Here is a 21,151-nt window from a genome sequence, read left to right as displayed (position 1 = left end):
ACATAAAGCTAAAAGGAAGTATTATGCAATGCCTAAGGATCTCAGTAGAGTGGTATAGGAAAGGCAGCCAAATTCAAGGAAATTTTACTTTTTGGGATTTAAATCACTTTAGGAATTGCTAGCGTTCAGGTATATATTTAGTATTTCATAACATTATTGTTCTATCCTTAAAAAACAAGGTTGTACATAAGATTTTCTCTTATTTATAAATTCCAGCACACATCCATATTAAAACCTTTTATCTTGCTTCATAGTTGGTGGGGAATTTTTCATCAGACTTTAAATTAGCCTAATCTTAAAATATTCATTTCATATATATGTTCTGAAATAGCTTTTAAAAATTCAAAGACCTGCCCTTGGTGGTGTGGCCCAGTGGATTGAGCACTGGTCTGCAAAAGGAAAGGTGGCTAGTTCGATTCCCAGTCAGGGTATATGCCTGGGTTGCAGGCCAGGTCCTCAGTTGGGGGCATGAGAGAGGCAACTGATAGATGTATCTCTTGCACATCAATGTTTCTCTCCCTCTCTTTCTCCCTGTCTTCCCATCTCTCTAAAAATAAATAAATAAATAATTTTAAAAAATTCAAAGACCCAGAGACATTTGATTTGACTTACAAACACCCATGTGTATCATTTAGGTTTGCTGGGCTCGTTAGCTGATGCCATTATACCATTCATTCATGATGCTGTAGTTGATTTTAAATTAGTAGATTAAGAGAACACACATAGAACTTCAAATGTGACCTCAAAAGGATTTTCATAAAAAATAGGTGAATTTTTTTGAATACTTCAGTAATAACTTTGAAGCATTTTAATGTCATCTAACATTTTGTCACTGTAGTAGTTACAACAAATTCTATAGTTCCGTGGTTTCAGTTATCTGATCAACTTAAATGACTTTGCTAGCTTAAACTAATTTCTTGAGTATTATTTCTGTGTTTCTACCTAACTCAAATAAATAGGAAGTTCATTACCTTATATTTTTAAAAAATATCCTGAAGAGGTAACTAAAATAAATTAATGGGAAGTAAAATAAAATATTTCTTTTTCAGTTTGCTCAATATTTTTTCTATCAATTAAGTTTGTCCAAAAATAAAACAGGATTCCCCAAAATGTACTGAACTTCACACTATAAGCAATTAAAGCTTAGTCTGGATAACAACTTGGCAAGAGGGTAGTGAAGAGGGATTTGAATACCACATAATTTGTCAGACTAGATAACCTTTCAAGTCCCTCCTGATACTGAGATTTTATGGCGTTATAAATAAATTCTCTTCTCTTTCTCTCATTTTACACTTTTAAAAATTATTTTACTGCTAAAACTTATGTGAGCCACATCTTTCCATTACATGCCCACCAATAATTTATTTCCTGATGTACAAAGTATGTCCCAAAGGTATCCAACCATGTAATGTGAAAAAAATAGAAACATTGATTGAAGAAGATACAAGATACAAGAAACATGTACACAGGACAATGACACCTCAGTTCTCTTCAAAGTAGGCACCTTGGGACCTCACACAGTTCTCCCAATCGCCATTAACTGCCCCATCGTACTTTCATGTATGTTATTGAAGGACTGAAATCTCTTCCCTTTCAAAGGTGATTTTAGTTTTGGGAAAATCCAGAAGTCACAGGGTGCCAAATCTGGACTGTAGAGGGACTGAGTCACTTGGGTGATTTGATGTTTTGCCATAAAACTCTTCAGGAGACATGTGGCATGAGCAGGCATGTTGTCATGATGAAGCTGCCAATCACCAGTTACTCATAGCAGCGGTCTTCTGAATCATCAGAATAGATTCTGCAGAGGAATACTCAAGTTTAACAACAACAACAAAAATGATGCAGATTAGTTGTTCTACTGGCTCTGTCATTTTGAATGCAACAGCCACAAGGTACACATGCTCACTCAATGTCATCTACCACCCCCACTGACTAGCACAGTGAAACTTATTTTTCCTATATGCGCATTTCAGTCCACTATTCTTGGCTGCTAGGTTACAATGTCATGCAGACTCTTCTCGCGATATTAACAATGGCTGGACTTTTTCTGGATAGACCTTGTATTACTCAACAGTTTAATTCATTTCAACAAACATATTTGATTAAGTTCTTCATATATTTTTCTCTTTTAAAGCTTTTTTGCCCTTCTCAGCAGTTTTAATCTTAATATTTACAATCTATTAATTCCAAATAATTTTATAAAATCATCTATAAAGGAAACAACAACTTTCTAACACAGATGACAAATACAAATTTGAAAACTTTGTTCATACTGGATAGGTTAACTTTGGAAATCCTAAAATAGTTCACTTAACTTTTGAGATTAAAACACATGTTTACTTTAAAAATAAACTGAGGTTTCATTAAGTAAATGCTTATAATTGCTTCTAAACATTTTAGTGAAAGAGGAAGGAAAAGATCAATGCCTAACTGAGTATCTTATAACTTTGCCATACTTACAGCTTGATAGTTATAATAAAAATGTAGCTGTCACCCACAAATCTATGTTGACTCACTAAATTTTATAATACACTTCTGTAAAAACAAAGTTTATCAATTGTTTTGGAACTTTTGCAACATGACATAAAATATTCAAACTTGTTTCTTCTATGAAGGCATAAGAAGATCTATACAAATATTTATGTGTATGTAACCCTCAGTCTGAATTGTTCAACCCTTTAATAATTTTTCAATAAGTACTTAGAAGCTCCAAAACAAAACTGAACTAAAAACATTTAATTTTCTTTTATCATATGTTAATTGCTTATTTTTTTGCAGACTAAATCCTCATTTATAAAATGGTGTATGTAACTATATTTTAATTGTTACAATCAATTAAAGTTATCAAATGACGATACACTTAGCTCTTTGATAATTACCAAACATATAATTTGTTGGCCTAAAGAGTATTTGGGATGGGCAAAATGAGAAAGAGGGAGGCTTCGTGAATGCTTGTTCAACAGTTAAAAGCAGGAGTCAGTAGATAGAAAACTTGCTTTAAGTATGCTGTGTATAATCGTAAATTGCTGCAGGATTTGGAACTTTCTTGGGTGAATGCTCCATTACTAAACAAATTCTCTAGTACTACTTACGTTTGTATTAAATCTTTCAAAAGATGCATTTATTTATTTTATTTAAATCAGAGTGGGTAAAAAATATGCTAGACAAGAAAAATGCACCTACTCGAGTCCCTTTAACACCACTGTCCCTGTCTGGAAAATGACAGTCATTAAAAGAAAGTTGTGAAATATTATAATGGCTTTGTAACTAAAAACATATATGTCCATTAGCAATATGAACATATTTTCTTTTGTTGAACTGAACGTACATTCTGTGTGTTATTTCTGTTTTCCTTTTATCCATTCTGCATCATCAATAAAAAACATTTTTTATGAGAGTTCTTCTTTTTCACAGTGTGAATTATATTTGCTTAAAATAAAACCGTGGACACGTAAATACCTTTGCAGAGGGCGCTAAGAGGTCACAACATAGAATCACTCAAAAGTCCGTCTCAACCGCTTCCCCACAACATCTGTGTCTGGCCTGAAAGGTTTGCATTGGAAACGCTCAACACTAACCACCCGTCCTAACTATTTGATCTTCCAAAGCTTCCCCACTACCATCCGGCTGTGCCAACACTGCTGCCAGTAGATACATAAGATATTCAGAGTTCTCTCTTCGACAAATAACCTTGCAAATCAAATCAAATAAAAATAGTTTCCAAAAGTTACAGAGACTCGGCTATTTTAGGGATGATGTTGCATGATTTCGGTCAGGGTTACTCTAATACCCTTTAGCTGTGAGGCTCAGGGGCATGTGTGGCTTCCCACTTGCCCACACAGAGTATGGTGCACTAGGGAGCACTTGTGCTCCAGTGGGACAACTACCTGCAAAGGCCAGACACATCTCTATGACGCATCAGCCTACTGAGGCAGCTTGGTTTCTCCCAAACCAGACTGATTTGTTATAGGAATGAACCTTTTTTGCAATCTTTCTTGGATATCTACCTCTTTAAATCTCAACTTGGAGACCTGGTGAGTCAAATTCCCAAGACAAATGTCCTTTTTATACCCATGTTTTCACATATGTAAAATTCACATGAAAGCAATTATTCACAAACTATTGAAGAGACGTTTGGAATTCATGCCAATTCATACTCTCTTTAAATGAAGTTAATATGACCACTAGACCTGTGGTATTTTATGTATATAATATAGAGTAACAGCGATATAGTACATAGAAAATACATGAAATAAATGCTAAAATCATATTTTCAGGCCTGTTTCTCAAAGGCTTTCATATATAAATTGAAGAGAGCACCGCCCCTTTGGAAGGGCTGAGTTAGAGTTCCTTTGAAAGCTTTTGAAAATAGGGTCGAGTTCATTTTACGTCTACAGTTGTAATAGCTGCACAACTTTTCTTGTCTTGAACAATTTATTGCATTTACTTCCGGAAGGAATGGCAAGAGAGGGGCAGACGACTTCCCGGATGACCTCCCATCCAGTTTTGGGAGTTAGTGGGAGACAACTCTTCCTCCAACACGGTCGCTGATGAAAGGGATCTATTAAAAAGAACTGCGTTGGTTTACACTGCAGATTGAATGGAGCATTAAATGACTGCGTTAGTGTGACTGCAGCGGGGGTAATGGTCGCCTCCAGTGGGCATACATGTTGCAATAATACTCTCACATAGGTGCAATAATTGTTCAAGCGCCCTTATTTAATTTGTTACGGAGTGGTGCCCAGCATCTCTCCAGCAAATGGCCCACACACCTCCCCTCACCCCACAGTTTTATTTTCCTCTCTTAGCCAGTGTAAACAGATAAGGAAATATATGTACTTCCAAATTCTCACCTATGTATCATGAGGGTGGGGGGTTACTGAAAATCACTTGGGAACAGCTTCTAGGGGCGGTTCGCGATACCGCCCACCAATACAGCTTAGATGCTCTTAATCTGATCACCCCGTCCGCCCCTCCTCGGGCCTGGACTGTAATTTTCCAAACAGCCATCTCTCATTTGCAAATAAAGTTAAAATCAATCCACAGATACAGAATGCTGACTTCCTGTCACTCAATTTTACAGGGTTTTTCTTTGTAGAGCTGCCAGATTGTGACCGATGAGAGAGAGAGAGAGAGAGAGAGAGAGAGAGAGAGAGAGAGAGAGAGAGAATCACTTGCTTCCTAAGCAGGGATTTGCCTGCGATGCGCGGCGAGAGGACTGCGGCGACTGATTTACACAGTTGGCGCGGAGGAGGGGCCGGGGGTGTGGGGGGGGCAAGCTGGCGGAGGCTCCGACGATGAGCTGATCTGGGGGCTCCCGAGCGCCTCTCCCTCCGTGCGCGATTTGGGGGCGGCTGATGGATTTGCATTCGGATTGCAGCCTGGCGTTTCGCATATTGCCTCCTAATACCCGACCTGGCGCTCCCAGTTTGGGTGCAGACATTGGTAAGTAACGTGTAATCCGATTTTAGTTGTTTCCTCGGCCATTGAAGTGTCACTTTTAAAGCAGGTCAGTCTTGAGAGATGCTGCCGGCGTGAGCGTCTCCTTGGCCTGAAACGTTCAGCGGTCCCCTTCCCCGCCCTCCACCCCCCCCAACCCCTTCCCGCTTGAGAAGTGAGGGTGTTTGGATGGTGAGCTGTCAGGGGGCTAAACTCTCTGCCAACAGTATCGCTGCACCTTCGTGCTTTGCCTGAGATCCCCCCGATCCAAGTCGAATTTGGTGTGTACAGCCATACCGCTGTGTTTGTGTGCTCTCTTTCTCCCCGTCCTCCCCACCCCCCACTCCCTTTGCCGCCTGGCCAATGCCGGGATCTGGGATCTAGTCGCCCCCTTCCTGCATCCTTCCCGCCCCTCCCCACCCTCTTCTTCCCTCATCTTCGCACCACCCAAACCCACTCCCACGTACCCAAAGGATCGAGAGCAAAGACACCCGGATAAGGCAAGGGCTAGTCCCATCTCCGATCGGAGGAGGCCTCGGCAGGGATTGCGCTGTGAGTGACAACCTTTCAGGAAGCGAAAAAGAGAGAGACCCAGACACCAAGCCAGGGCTCTACAGGACCGCGAAGCTCACCGCTGAATCGAGAGCACCGAGATTTTAAATGACAATAATAACAATAAATTAAAGAAAAAAACAGTGTGGGACACTCACTAAGCCTGCCTGCCTGCCACCCAGGGCATGTTCAAGCTGTGGTCGTGAGCTCTGTCACTCACATCGCCGCGCTAGGTGAGCGCCCCGCTCTCCCATCGGTATGCAGCGACCATTTCCCTGAAAGTCTCAAAGGTGGAAACACTTAGGAGGATTACAAGCGTGATTTGGTGGCCTTTGTAAAAGTTGGCGGCCAGAAGAGGACAAACGGCAAGGCTACGGCACGATGGATACAATTCAGCCTTCGGGAGAGTTTGCAGCTCCGGCTGGGGAGTCCCTCGGAGCAAACCTCGGAGATGGCGAGCGCCCTGCACTGATAGGTACCACCCCGCCGCCCTTTCCCACTTTGCCTAATTGAAACCAGCCTTTCTTGAATGTAGGATGTGCACTGTGGAGCACACAGACTTCGGCCGCGGTGGCTTTTGTGCGCTCACAGGTGCTAGGGGGGGTTGAACTGCATCATTCAGCTAGCTGTGAGGACGATGGTAGAAAGAGAGGTACTGAAGACTAACACAACCTCGGACCCCTTTTCTGGGGGAGGAAATCGTAAGTAACTCCATCAAATAGGTCAGGTGGAGGAGCCAAGGGCCCCTCCCCCGGTGGATCGCTCGCTGGTGGTGTCAAAGATAGAAGGAAAACGACTTGAGCTGTTAATCATTTTCCATTTCTAAACAGACTATTGTGCGTTTCGCCAGGCTACAGCAGGTTAGAACATGATCTGGGAAAGGCGCCGAGCTCTTCAGAAAATGAATGATGCAGCATTTTAATTATTGCCCTGGGGGTAGATCGTTTTGCTTCAATATTGGAGTATTTCTCCTGTATATGGGGGAATTCGTGGGCTCGGAGACCAGGGAAAAGGGAGGGGGCGGTAGGAAACGGGCACATGGGGGAGAAAGGGCTTCTTGTCCTCCCGGTGGACAAACGATGCCGGGCGCTCCCAGCTGGAAGCGGACAAACCCCGAGATTCAGGGCCCTTCATCCCAACTTTTGGAGCTCTATACTGAGATGAAGGAAAGGACATGGGTGAAATACCCTTTAGGACGTGGCCCAAATCAAGAATTTAGAGGGCGGTAGTGCAAGGGAAAACAGAGAAAGATTGCAAAGAGCGCCCTTTATCGTCACTAGGAAGCTCAGGGAAGTCTCCCGGCTAGCCGTGGAATCCATCGCATCATGGTTTGCGATAAAATCCGAGAAACAGCCGCCGCCTCTGCACGATGGGTACAGAAGGTGGTGTGTGTGCGTGTGTGCGCGCGCGCGTGGGAGGGGGAGGTTGGCAGCTGGTGATGGAGATGGGATTGCTCCGGGTCTAAGCTCAGGCTGTCCGTGTTGGTCTGAACCCTATCTCAGAGATAGGGTGTGTCGGGAATATTAAGGATGCAGTGTGTTAGAGAATCCTGCCCACCTGCCTACTTAATCTCTGATGGCTGCTTCCAATCCTAGCTGCTCTGGAGCGACACTTGTGCTGTCATTTTAAATGCAAAATGTCATGCAAACAACCGACATTAAGGGGACGTTTTGTTAACTGAGGTGATTCATAATTTCTTAGGATGGTGACAGATGGGCACGTTCATTGTGTTTTTCTTTAAAATTTGGCTTTGTGAAGAGTACTTTAAGGGAAAACTGCCTCTACTGGCTAACTTTGAGCCCTCAGGCAATTGAGGTTCAGTCTAGGTTTTCAGAGATTAGAAAGTCCCTCCCTTCCTCGTGAGTTGGTGACAGGTTGGTGTGTGTGTCTGTGTGTGGAGGGGAGGTGTGCACTGATGACACACAGCTCACCCTAAGTGGACTTGTTTGCTGCACACTTGCCCCTGTCCAGTTCCTCCACTGAGATGCCCTTTTCCCACTGGCAGGTGGGACTGTGGAACTGTCAGTTGAGCCTTTAACAATTCTTCTTAAAGGGCTCTTGTGACCTATAATCTGGTGGCCCCTCTACACTGAAACAGATTCCCTCAATCATCCCCACCTCAGGACCCCATGCCTCCCTATCATCCACTTCCCTGAAATAGTGGAGAATATGTATGTCCTATATGTTATGTATGATGTGTGTACACACACACACACACACACACACATATATATATAATATATATATAATATCTCCATCCCCATCCCATGAAGTCTTTCCTGGTGGGAGAAAGTGAAATGTGTCATTGTTACTCAAGTGTTCTGCATCTCCTTCCAGAGCATTGGCTTCTGTTTTTAAAAAGGTAGGAGGAAACACATGGCTTTTGAATCCAGGGGAAACACAAGGTTTTGTGCTGCAGCACAAGAGAAGGGCTTCTGGTGCAAAGAGATCGAAACAAAATGCAGGGGAAACTCTGTCCAAGTCTCTCGCCTGCCTCAGCTCTTATTCCAGACACGGATGCAGAACTTGCAGGATTCAGCCCTTCTGTTTGGGGACCTGAATTCACCTGTATCCCCCTCTTTGGAGAGACGTGTCTGGGCTGTGAAAAGGATAATTCCAAGAGATAGTCGTACTTTCGAACCCCTCTACACTAGGGAAAGGAGCTTTGGGGAACTAGAGGAGCAAACCAGTCAGGCCCTAGTTTCCTTGAGAGTTAAGAAAAGAAAAAGGAAAAGGAAAAAATGCCTACATACTTACTCCCTAGCATCTCCACGTTCCCCCCTAAAGGAATGTTTCCCCATAGGTTGGTTTCTTTTTCCTTCTTTCACTTACTTTGACAGTTTACCTCCACACTTTTTCCCCCCTTTTAAACACACACACACAGACACACACGAACACTTTAGTCTGGGCTTCCTAGTGCTCCCCGCGGAACCCATGCTAAATGCGTTCCCCTTCTTGGAGCTCATTTTCGAGTCGTGGAAAGCCAGTTCCACGGTGTCAGCACACACTGGAAGAAATTAAAAAGCCAGCACAAGGGAAGTCCAAGATTCTGCTCTGTGACTGAGGCGGCCTTCCTCGCTGCTTTCCTCCCGCCCTTCCTCCCAGTGCCCAATGCTGTGCTGCCGGCACCCAAAGAAAGCAGCCTCGCAGGGGCAGCAGCAGCAACAGCGAGAACTGGAAGTCTGCAGCAGCCCCTTCTCCCCCCTCCTCTATTGAGAGTGCCAAGCAGCCGTTCTGCATCCAAAAGAAGCCCATTGAAAGGCCCATTGCATTCCCCGCACGTCTCAAGCTCGTTGCCTTTTTTTTTCCCCTCTGCCCCCCCTCCATTTATCCCCCTTCGCTTCAGTGAGAGAGAGGGAGAGAGATCCCTTAAACCCAAGCGTTTCTCACCACCCCCCACAATGTTCAATGCTTAAAAAAAATTGTCCTGCAAAATAGGTAAGTTAAAGACATCTGGAGCCTTGTTTGCCTAAATGTCAGGATCTCAAAAATGAGAAAAACATTAAAATAAAAATGGTGAAGAAAGAACTTATGTAGATTTTAATATTTTATAAGGGAGACTAACTGATACTGCACTGTAGTCTCATCTGCCTTCTCTCTCTTTTTCTTCATTTAATTGTCTCTAAAATTGAGTATTGCATGCCTGAGGCAGATTTCTCTTCGCTTTCTCACTGGCTCTCCTTTCCTTACAGCTGTGTACATTATATGCAGGTTTAATGTAAAGGTTTATTCTTTTCACTCTCCCTGTAAATTATATCATTATGTTTTAAGTTGGAGGGTTGACTAAATATTTCCTTAATGCATGTCACTAAGTGTGGAGAGGAAATGTATGCTAAAAACTCCAGTTTATTTTTATTGATTAAAAACAACCACTCGATTTCTGTGGACATTTCAGTGACTCAGAAAGGGCAATCTAATAAAGCTGCATTATTATAATTTATTTATGTATGCATTTTCATATACTGATGATATTAGGCGAGGAAAAGGAGCCATGAGGAAGGCTCTGTATTATTAGAATAGTCTACTGTACTTGTTTCTTCTGATTGAAAAGAATGGTGTCTTTCCTTGAAATGCATTTCGTGTGATAGATCATTTATCAGCAGATGAGCATCAAGGGTTCCCCTTCTTGCCTTTCACTACCCAACTGTCCTCTAACCAGCCACCTGCTGGTCCAGTTCCAGATTTATCCAGGGTTCTTCAGTTGATCTTGAAGGCACGGACACACGCTCCTAACCAAGCTGTTCACACAGACACTCCCGGGTCCAGCACCCTTTAAATGGCACTATCTTTAGCTCTGACAAGTGCATAGGTTTGTTCTTTAGAAAGGATGGTCACTTCTAAAAGGTTTAAAGAGCCAAATGATACATGTATAAAAATCTTTTAATTGAAGGAAGTGTTATTAATCTGTGTTTGGGCAGAGGATGTGGAGGTATAGTGTGTTACTAAGCATATACTATAATTAAGCATGATGTAATCATTTCGTAAGAGAAACCCTAAGTTTTCCTGAGATACCAATCATTTTATATATCTCAGCATCTGATATTGGGCAATGAGTTCATATGTTATAATACTCTTTAATCTAATAGCATATTTTAATCTCGACTTTTCATGAGTAGAAACCTCATTAAAGAACTTTTTTTTTTTCCCATCAGAGTTCAAATCAGATCTATAATGGCCACCTCTGATCCCAATGTGAACTTTAACAGGGAAACAGGTGTAATGGCCAGATTATTTCCATTGTTACTGAATCTGTCTATACTTGAAAGGCATCATTATATATAATGGCTTTTTTTTTGTATGATATGCTCTTTATGAAGTATGGCAGGACAGTGTTATCACATGGTACAATATTTCAGTTTCCTAAGTTCAAAATATAGAACAAATTAGACATGATGATAGGTCATTTTGAATGTCAGTTCAACAACTGTCAGAGTTATTATTTTACTCCTAAAAGGCCCCACATGTAGGAGTCAATTAGACTAGTGCATAAGACTAACAGCTAAAAACCCGCATCTTTATTTCTGTTGCAGTTTTGTAACCAACCACGGATGATGAAACCTTCTGTAGCTGAGACACTTCACAGAGGAAGGATGCTGTGGATTATTCTTCTAAGCACAATTGCTCTAGGATGGACTACCCCGATTCCCCTGATAGAGGACTCAGAGGAAATAGATGAGCCCTGTTTTGATCCATGCTACTGTGAAGTTAAGGAAAGCCTCTTTCATATACATTGTGACAGTAAAGGATTTACAAATATTAGTCAGATTACTGAGTTCTGGTCAAGACCGTTTAAACTGTATCTGCAGAGGAATTCAATGAGGAAATTGTACACCAACAGTTTTCTTCATTTGAATAACGCTGTGTCCATTAACCTTGGGAACAATGCATTGCAAGACATTCAAACAGGAGCTTTCAATGGTCTTAAGATTTTAAAGAGGCTGTATCTACATGAGAACAAACTAGATGTCTTCAGAAATGACACCTTTCTTGGCTTGGAAAGTCTTGAATATCTGCAAGCAGATTACAATGTCATTAAACGTATTGAGAGCGGAGCATTTCGGAACCTAAGTAAACTGAGGGTTTTGATTTTGAATGATAATCTCATCCCCATGCTTCCAACCAATTTATTTAAGGCTGTCTCCTTAACACATTTGGACCTACGTGGAAACAGGTTAAAGGTTCTCTTTTATCGAGGAATGCTGGACCACATTGGCAGAAGCCTGATGGAGCTGCAGCTGGAAGAAAATCCCTGGAACTGCACATGTGAGATTGTGCAACTAAAGAGTTGGCTGGAACGCATTCCTTACACTGCCCTGGTGGGAGACATCACCTGTGAGACCCCTTTCCACTTCCATGGGAAGGACCTGAGAGAAATCCGGAAGACAGAACTCTGCCCTTTGTTGTCGGACTCTGAGGTGGAGGCTAGTTTGGGGATTCCCCACTTGTCATCCAACAAGGAGAATGCATGGCCAACTAAGCCTTCCTCCATGTTGTCCTCTGTCCATTTTACTGCTTCTTCTGTTGAATACAAGTCTTCAAATAAACAACCCAAGCCCACAAAACAACCCCGAACACCAAGGCCACCTTCTACATCCCAAGCTTTATATCCTGGTCCAAACCAACCTCCCATCGCTCCTTACCAGACCAGACCACCCATTCCCATTATATGCCCTACTGGGTGTACCTGTAATTTGCACATCAATGACCTTGGCTTGACTGTCAACTGCAAAGAGCGAGGATTTAATAATATTTCTGAACTTCTCCCAAGGCCACTGAATGCCAAGAAACTGTACCTGAGTAGCAATCTGATTCAGAAAATATACCGTTCTGATTTTTGGAATTTCTCTTCATTGGATCTCTTGCATCTCGGGAACAATCGCATCTCCTATGTCCAGGATGGGGCTTTTATCAACTTGCCCAACCTAAAGAGCCTCTTTCTCAATGGCAATGATATTGAAAAACTGACACCGGGCATGTTCCGAGGCCTACAGAGTTTGCACTATTTGTACTTCGAGTTCAATGTCATCCGGGAAATCCAGCCTGCAGCCTTCAGCCTCATGCCCAACTTGAAGCTGCTATTCCTTAACAACAACTTGCTGAGGACTCTACCAACAGACGCCTTTGCAGGCACATCCTTGGCTCGGCTCAACTTGAGGAAAAACTACTTCCTTTACCTTCCTGTGGCTGGTGTTCTAGAACACCTGAATGCCATTGTCCAGATAGACCTCAATGAGAATCCGTGGGACTGTACCTGTGACCTGGTCCCCTTCAAACAGTGGATTGAAACCATCAGCTCAGTCAGTGTAGTAGGTGATGTACTTTGCAGGAGCCCTGAGAACCTCACTCACCGGGATGTGCGCACCATTGAACTGGAAGTTCTCTGTCCAGAGATGCTGCACACAGCTCCAGCTGGAGCATCACCAGCCCAGCCTGGAGATCCTCACCTTCCTGGGGGGCCGACCAGTGCATCACCTTACGAATTCTCTCCTCCCGGGGGTCCTGTGCCGCTTTCTGTGTTGATTCTCAGCCTGCTGGTTCTGTTTTTCTCAGCAGTCTTTGTTACTGCAGGCCTCTTTGCCTACGTGCTCCGACGGCGCCGGAAGAAGCTGCCCTTTAGAAGCAAGCGACAGGAAGGTGTGGACCTTACTGGAATCCAGATGCAATGCCACCGCCTTTTTGAGGATGGTGGAGGAGGTGGAGGTGGAAGTGGAGGTGGTGGTCGACCCAATCTTTCCTCCCCAGAAAAGGCCCCTCCTGTGGGTCACGTATATGAGTACATCCCCCACCCAGTTACCCAGATGTGCAACAATCCCATTTACAAGCCTCGCGAGGAGGAGGAAGTGGCTGTTGCATCAGTCCAGGAGGCAGGGAGTGCAGAGCGCGGAGGTGCCGGGACACAACCACCAGGAATGGGGGAGGTCCTCCTAGGAAGTGAGCAGTTTGCTGAAACACCCAAGGAGAACCACAGCAACTACCGGACCTTGCTGGAAAAAGAAAAGGAGTGGGCCCTGGCAGTATCCAGCTCCCAGCTGAACACCATAGTGACGGTGAATCATCATCACCCTCACCCTCACCACCCAGCAGTGGGTGGGGTTTCAGGGGTAGTTGCAGGAACTGGGGGAGACATGGCTGGGTTCTGCCACCACGAGAAGAATGGTGGGGTGGTGCTGTTTCCTCCCGGGGGAGGCTGTGGTGGTGGCAGCATATTACTAGACCGAGAGAGGCCACAGCCAGCCCCCTGCTCAGTGGGGTTCGTGGACTGTCTCTATGGCACAGTGCCCAAGTTAAAGGAACTGCACGTCCACCCTCCTGGCATGCAATACCCAGACTTACAGCAGGATGCCAGGCTTAAGGAAACCCTTCTCTTCTCAGCTGGAAAGGGCTTCACAAACCACCAAACCCAAAAAAGTGATTACCTCGAGTTAAGGGCCAAACTTCAAACCAAGCCGGATTACCTCGAAGTCCTGGAGAAGACAGCATATAGGTTCTGACTGAAAAGTAAAGATAAATTAGTGCTTTTTTTTTCCAAAAGAAAAGAAAAATGAAAGAAATATATCCCTTGCTCCCTTTACACTTTTCCCAATAAATCCATTCTCACAAACTTCCCTGCCCCGAACAGAACTGAAACCGCATGATAACTAGAAAATACAGAAGTATGTGCTCCCCTCTCAGATGTGATTTGGAGGAAGGGCCATACTGAGATCATTAATCAATGAAGTGCCTTCGCAGACTTTTGCCAGCAAATGTTATCATTATTTTTTGTATACTGAAATTGGAGACATTGACTGTGCCATGTATAAGGTATACTGCAGATCGTTGTATTGATCCTAATTAAGTAAAATTCAATGTATCTTTTTATTTTCAGTAACTTTTTTTTTAGTTTAGTTTTGTTTGACAGGGAGCAGAGAAAACAAATTGAATTTTGTGTCTCTCTTTCCTCTTCCCATCATGGCACAGACCCTGTACATGTATTAACAATGCAGTTTGCTGCATGCCTGGAAACTGCGAGATGGGGAGGGAGGGGGCGGGTCTTTGCTCGAATGTTCTCACCCACTCTTTTTTCTCTCCCACACATACCCACAAGCAAACCACAAATCCCTGCACACAGGTCCCTGAACCTGCAGCCTTCTGCTTCTGGTGCAGGCACACACACACACAAACACACACACAACTCCCATTCAGACCAATCTAATTAGTTCGGGTTTGATCCATTTGTCTCCTTTCTATAGCTCCACCTTTCCCTTCACCCCTAGTGTACAGCTCACAACATCTCTCCAATCACCTAGGAAAAGTCATGTTCTAGGCTGGATCCTGCGGAAGTGGAGGCCTGGTGGTTTAACAGCCAGAGGCACACACCTAGGGATGAGCATCCTGATTGTGACACTTCATCCTGATGCCAAGATTTTTTGGAGAACATCTGCACTTTCTTATATATATATATATATATATATAAAAGCAACTGGGTATATATCACTAACAGCTTTGTAGGAAGCACTTTTAATGTTTTCTCTCACACACAAAGATTCAAAAGAAATGTGCATATATTTATTCTGTAATTTCAGTTATTATAAATTGTAAAGGTAATGTTTAATCATTGTATAGTGATTATGCGTCTGGTATAGCTTTCCTAATAAAAAGTTTTTGAAAAACATAATACATTATATATAGAGGATACAAAGCTTGAACCTTTAACTCCAGCTATGCCATGCCTTTCGTGCTCACATTAAAAAAAAACAACAACTTTCTTTTACTCGTTATACAGAAAGCTAGTTTATTAACAAGTTTGATGCACTGTGATGTTGATATCCGTTATAACCACCCCCCATCCCATACTAGGATATAATTGGGACTTTTAAAAAAATCTGATTTACATAGTTCACTTCTTTTTTATTGTATTCTTATTTCATAGTTAGTACCCCAATGATGTACCATTTTTCCTAGGCAGGATGTAATTGGGAAAAAATAAGGTAACTAGATTGCTAAAAAGTCTAGTGTTAAGAGGAGGTATTCAGGGACCCAGGTATCTTAAGACACTAAATGATAAAAGGAAAAGAAAAATTGCTATTCTTGTATTAAAAACACATGCACTAAAATCACACACACACACACACACACACACACACACTAACCAATCAAAATCTAAGGCTGTGGGGTCAGTTTGACTGTCAGAATCCTGTTATCTGTGAAAGTTGTCACATATTTAGCTACTGTTTTTTCCAACCACATAGGGCAACTGGCCCCATTCATACTCGAACTAAGTCAGAGGAAGTCGAATGCGTTTTTCTCTCTTTATAACATTAAAATTATGTTCAAAATTAATCTGACAATAATCTAAGTTATGATCCATTAACATGTGAGTGAAACCAAAGAAATCGGATGTTTAAGGTGCCAGTACTTGTTTAGGAAAGAAATTGAGCTGATACAGAGCTTTGGGAGGCACTTATCTCATTGAACCATTAGAGGGCAGCAGAGCTCTAGGGATTCACAGACCCTGTTTCTCTGGCTGCGGGACTGTGCAGTGGGCAAGTGTTCTCCGCTGGTGTTTCCTCAAGCTGCCCTTAGTAGGAATTATCATTGTATGTTGAATGTAATTCACAAGTCACTGATGCCTTACATCACTTTTTTTCATAAATAAAGGAGACTAACAGCTACTTAAGCTGTGTAACTGATATGAAACTAAGGCACTGTACTTGAAAAAAAAAAAAAGAATAAAACAGCCCTGTGAATGTCCAGAATATATTTAATATATCTCTTGTTTAATTATACGTGGGTATCAACATAGGTATGCATAAAATCAAAACACAAGTATATCAATATAAAAATGCAACTTTTCAGGGCTACTTTGCATTTGGCGCGCTGTATAGGAAACTTTTGTCCTTCATGATTTCAGATGTATTTTGAAATTACTTCAGATGAAGAAAAGCCCACAGGCATGATTCACTATTTCTTGACATATGACATTGAAATGTAGCTCTTCCTATGCAAGAGAATCAGACCCACGATCAAATAGATGTCATTGTTTTTCTTAACTTTTCTCCTGTTCTTCTCACTTTCCCAAAAGTCACCTTTTTCATAGTTATCTCACTTTCCTTATTCTTATTCTAAACAATTCTCTTTCTTTCACTTAAAGTCTTTTTCTAAACACAGAAAGTCAGTACTAAACTTTAAGTGCTTTAAAATCTGATTTATGGAGTCCCTCTAAGCTAGTGATTTATCATGTCCCCATTCTTCTTAATTAAATATTTTGGTGAATAGTAGAGAGAAGTGCTTAATAAAAACTCAAAGTACAAAGCTAGATGTTCCTGACAGCATTCATCATTTCATTAACAAGTGTACATACATTCATAACATGGTAAATTATATAAACCAGGTTAAAGGGCAATCCCTAATGACCCTGGTGCTTTTACATTAAAAAGATGAGTACTCATAAACCATATCAAATTATGATACAACTTGATAGTTATATTTTATTTATTAAAAACAGAAAGACTTCTTAAATATAGGTAATAACTTTATCCTTGGATGAGAAATAAATTTATTTAGTGAAAATAAATTTATATGAGAATGAAATTTTGTATTAAAGAAGAAAAATTTTTTGCATCCATAGAGTTTTCTACCCCTTGTCTAGGCCGCGTATTTTTGTTGTGCATTAGAATTACTTAAGTTAACTTTAGTTTATAATTCCAGATATATTTTCTTAAAGTACCATGGGTATTGATATAGACACTATGGTTAGAATTGTTCCATATTTTTGCAGCATTAAATCGCTTATTTTTTAGAAAAAGGGGCACATTACTATTCACTTCACAGGGATGATCAGTTTGAAGCAGACCCTGACGCCGTGGATATTTGTTATTATTCATCGGGATTTTATGATAAATTATAGTAATAGTATTTTAAAATAATAAAATGTATTACAATGTCCCTTTAACTATGAGATGGTGAGTGGAACGTGGATAAACATGGTATATTAGCCTGATTCCATAAGAGGTTTAACATATTATAATATACATTTATTTGTGAATGCTCTTATGTTTTTTAAAATTATATGATTCATCTAATTGCAAAAACGAAAAATAATATACAGTGTATAAGGATGATAAATAACACATTTTAAATAAAAGTTCAGAAAGAGAGATCACAAGAAAGATTTAATGATTGAGTTTTAAAAGATTTTTTTCTTACCAAGAATGTTAGTTTTAAATCCTTGATATCTAAAAAGAATATTAGTGTTTAGCATTATGAACATTGCTAATGCAATTGCAGAAGGTTGAGATTTTTCTTCAACTACTAAAACACATTATTTTGATTCGTTTAGTATAAATTCATTGTTCATACAGCTCTATTCTTTGGCAATTACATTGTTTAAGCCAATAAATTTTTGCATTTTTGAAAAATGGCAATGACAAAGGGCGCATTAATGAGATGCTCCTCTGTAAGTGAGATACGTGACTAATGAGTCAAAATAATATTAGGGGAAGTGATAATAAAAGAACCCTCCATTTTAAGTGACTTGAACTAGTTTAATTTGAACTTGGACATTTATAATTTATACTTAGCTCAAAATCCTCAACTGTGAAACTTCAGGAAAACAGAGCATAAATAGTTATCATTAACTTCACCATATAAGTATTTCATTTAATATACTATAGGCCTTTTAAATGTAATAGGAGCAATAACACAATCATGTGTGTGTGTTTATATATACATATATAGAGCACTATTATATGTATATACACTGTATATACATGTATATAGTTTATATATGCTGGATTATACTTACATGTAAATTAGGCACTTTCTCTCATGTATAACAATTTCAGTTTTATGCATTTATTTTCCTTGCTTCTGTCTAGCCCCTGTCCAAATGAAGCTGGATGAAATTATGAATCTTCACTTTAGGAATAGTTACATGTAAAAAGTAACACTGTAATTAATATTTCTGAATTTAAAAGTTATTTTATCTTCCAATTTGTTTTATTTTGTTATTTAAGTCATAGAGGAGAAATGTCAGTCAAGTTGTGATTTATTTTAAGTCTTTACAGTAAAGAAACTAATCTCTTACAAATATGCAACATAAGTCAAATGGAAAACAAGTACTCCTTTTTCATTTTTCTACTTCTAGAATAAATTTTACAGGTGAAAATGATTTCAGTAGATTCATTAATTTACTAAGACCTTTGTAACTTACTTAGGCATGTAGAAAATGTGAAATCTTGAAGGTAAAAGTAAGAAAAGTAAAGAGACTAAGACATTCATCCTCCTATTTTATTTATTTTAATATCATCCTTTATTTAAAGTGTATATAGAAGTAACGGAAGTAACAATAAACAGAGATGGCTGTTTTCAGTATCCTTTTACAAAATCTAAACTGAAGGGGGAAATTTTTCAGCTCCAGAAAGCTGGTGTAGACCAGGAGTTGCTTTCTGTGAAGAGGTCATGGTTGGGGTCGTTTCTTTAATTCTGATAATATTTACTCATGAAAATAACATACATATTTCTGAGAACACAATTGTTTCCTCTCTATTGCACTGATATAAATAACTTTTCACATGTTTTTAAAATTCTAATAGAAAATAATATTTGTGGTGAGCCATCAATGGTATATAGCCAAAGAGGCATAATAATAACTTTCTAGTTGATCCTCATCTTGCAATATCTTTAAACAGCAGGAGATGAACATTAGTAAAAACCGGGTTTTCCACATTACCAACCAGTGATTAAAAAAATGGCCCAACATAATTAATTAAAATGTTTGTTTTTTTTTATATTTACTCCACTTGTTCCTAAGATGAGTAATACAGTGAATTGATAGAGGCTGCATTGCATAAGATTGTATCAAAATCAAACAGTTTCATCAAAAAGAATATGCTAATGACCAGCAAGACAAATCTGAATACTTTAATTCAACTGTAACAATTATCATTTGTTCTTCTGAAGGTGAAAGTCACTGAGTTATTAATACTATATTATATGTGAATACCAGGCTTTTGTACTTTCAACACATTTTACTACAAACTTTTAAGTTTAAATTTATTTGAATAATGGAAGAATATGTAATAATTTTTCATAGCATTTAAAACAAAAGCATAACTTTCCTAACTTGGGGTGGCAAAGTTAGCTTTGGAAAAATAAACAAATGCTGAATGAAGATTCGCTCACGTGGGTAAATGGAAAGAAGTTCTCTTCTCCCTCCTGGCCCCATTGCTTTCACTCTTCTTGACAGTCTTGCTTCTACGTCTGTTCCTGACTCAGCACCAGATATTCCTGTGACAAAGAGCACATTCACTGAGCTCAAAGTAGGTGCCAAGGCAAGACCATGTATTGATGAGAATCCGTGTACCCAATGATAAAATGACCAATTTACTTATCTTTGTACTACCTAGACTGAGAAAATAATTCAACACAATTCCCTTCATTGTGAAGTAACTTATAAGAATGGTAAAAGAAAAAGTCAGAACCTATATTAATAAAAATAGAACTATTTCTAGAAATCAAAAGAATATCAACAAATGCTTTAATAATATGCAACCTTTCTTTAAAATCTCAAAGCCTTGTTTTTCCTTATCTGAAATGCCTTTTGTCTTTGCTGTGGCATCCAAAATATTTGTGTAACTAAAATTAAAAGCTAACAGTAAAATATTTGTGTTAAGACCACCTCCTCTTACTGGAATCCACACATTTTCAGTAGTTATTTCTTATGTAAACTTTCTGCTCATTACGCTGTTATAGTGTTGCTTGGGATTCTACGTTTGTTTTTTTTTCCCACAGAATTGTCGTAAAACATTTTAAAATGCCTTTTTTATGGCCTGTGGTAATTACCATTGAATTTTTTTACTTCATTAAACTTATTGAAATACCCTGGTTTATAGGGTCATATAGGTTTCAAGTGTACATTTCTATGATACATGATCTGTATATTGCATTGTATGCCCACCACCCAATTTTATAATAAAAACAAGTCTGTCAATATGTTACTATTAACCATACACTGTGATTGGATAAGAAACCCTAAAGTCTAGAGAGAGAAAGAGACGAGGAGAAAAGGAGAGACAGAGAGAAACATCAATTTATTTTTTCTCTATTTATGCATTTATTGGTTTCTTCTTGTATATGTCCTGCTGTCCTGACCAGAGATCGACCCCCCAACCTTGGTGTATTGGGCAACACACTAACCAACAGAAATATCTGGCCACAGCTTCAACTGGACATTTTATACATATTCAATTGAGTTGTTTTTTTTTCCCTACTTGTGCTTTTCTTTACCGGGTTTGAATTCAAAAGCTAAATCTATTTTTTCCATTTCTAATTAACAGTTCAGTAGAGGCTTTACTTTCTAGCCATAAATAAAAGAGAGGTGGATTAGGAAATGTTAACAGGTATAAATGATCTGTCTGTGGAATAATTAGGTCCATGAATCTCTCACTTTTCCTTCAGGAAATCTTCCTCAGCAAGAAGGGCAATGAGAAGTGAAGGGGGGAAATGAAAATGCTCTCCCTTTCTGAAAACCATTTGATGACGTTTTAATGCAGAGTTTGAACTACACTTTCATATTAATCTTTGGTGATCTATCTTTGGAAGAGTTTAATCCCATATTGGTTCGCTTTATCTGCCCACAATATTCTAAGCCACTTTCATTACTATCTGTTAACATAGTCAT

The 21,151-nt window shown here is 40.0% G+C and overlaps 1 protein-coding gene across 2 annotated transcripts; it reads left to right on the top strand.

Annotated features, from left to right (window-relative positions):
* The first annotated feature begins 5,173 nt into the window (after positions 1 to 5,173).
* Positions 5,174 to 15,145, top strand: SLITRK3 (SLIT and NTRK like family member 3). 2 transcript variants are annotated; one of them, XM_024560394.4, is made up of 2 exons: positions 5,174 to 5,445; positions 11,022 to 15,145. In XM_024560394.4, the coding sequence occupies exon 2, from the start codon at positions 11,040 to 11,042 to the stop codon at positions 13,980 to 13,982; it is 2,943 nt and encodes a 980-aa protein (XP_024416162.2). In that variant the 5' UTR covers positions 5,174 to 5,445; positions 11,022 to 11,039; the 3' UTR covers positions 13,983 to 15,145. The 2 variants fall into 2 exon arrangements, with proteins under 2 accessions (XP_024416162.2, XP_024416153.2); XM_024560385.4 differs by lacking the exon at positions 5,174 to 5,445 and adding an exon at positions 5,652 to 6,466.
* The last annotated feature ends 6,006 nt before the right edge of the window (positions 15,146 to 21,151 follow it).

Source organism: Desmodus rotundus, chromosome 2, assembly GCF_022682495.2.
Source record: "Desmodus rotundus isolate HL8 chromosome 2, HLdesRot8A.1, whole genome shotgun sequence".
NCBI lineage: Eukaryota > Metazoa > Chordata > Mammalia > Chiroptera > Phyllostomidae > Desmodus > Desmodus rotundus.
The sequence above is the reverse complement of the archived record's forward strand: the minus strand, read 5'-3'. Positions and strand labels throughout refer to the sequence as shown.

Excerpts from the sequence above, each read along its gene's own strand:
- SLITRK3 (XM_024560394.4), top strand. The coding sequence starts at position 11,040 with ATGATGAAACCTTCTGTAGCTGAGACACTTCACAGAGGAAGGATGCTG.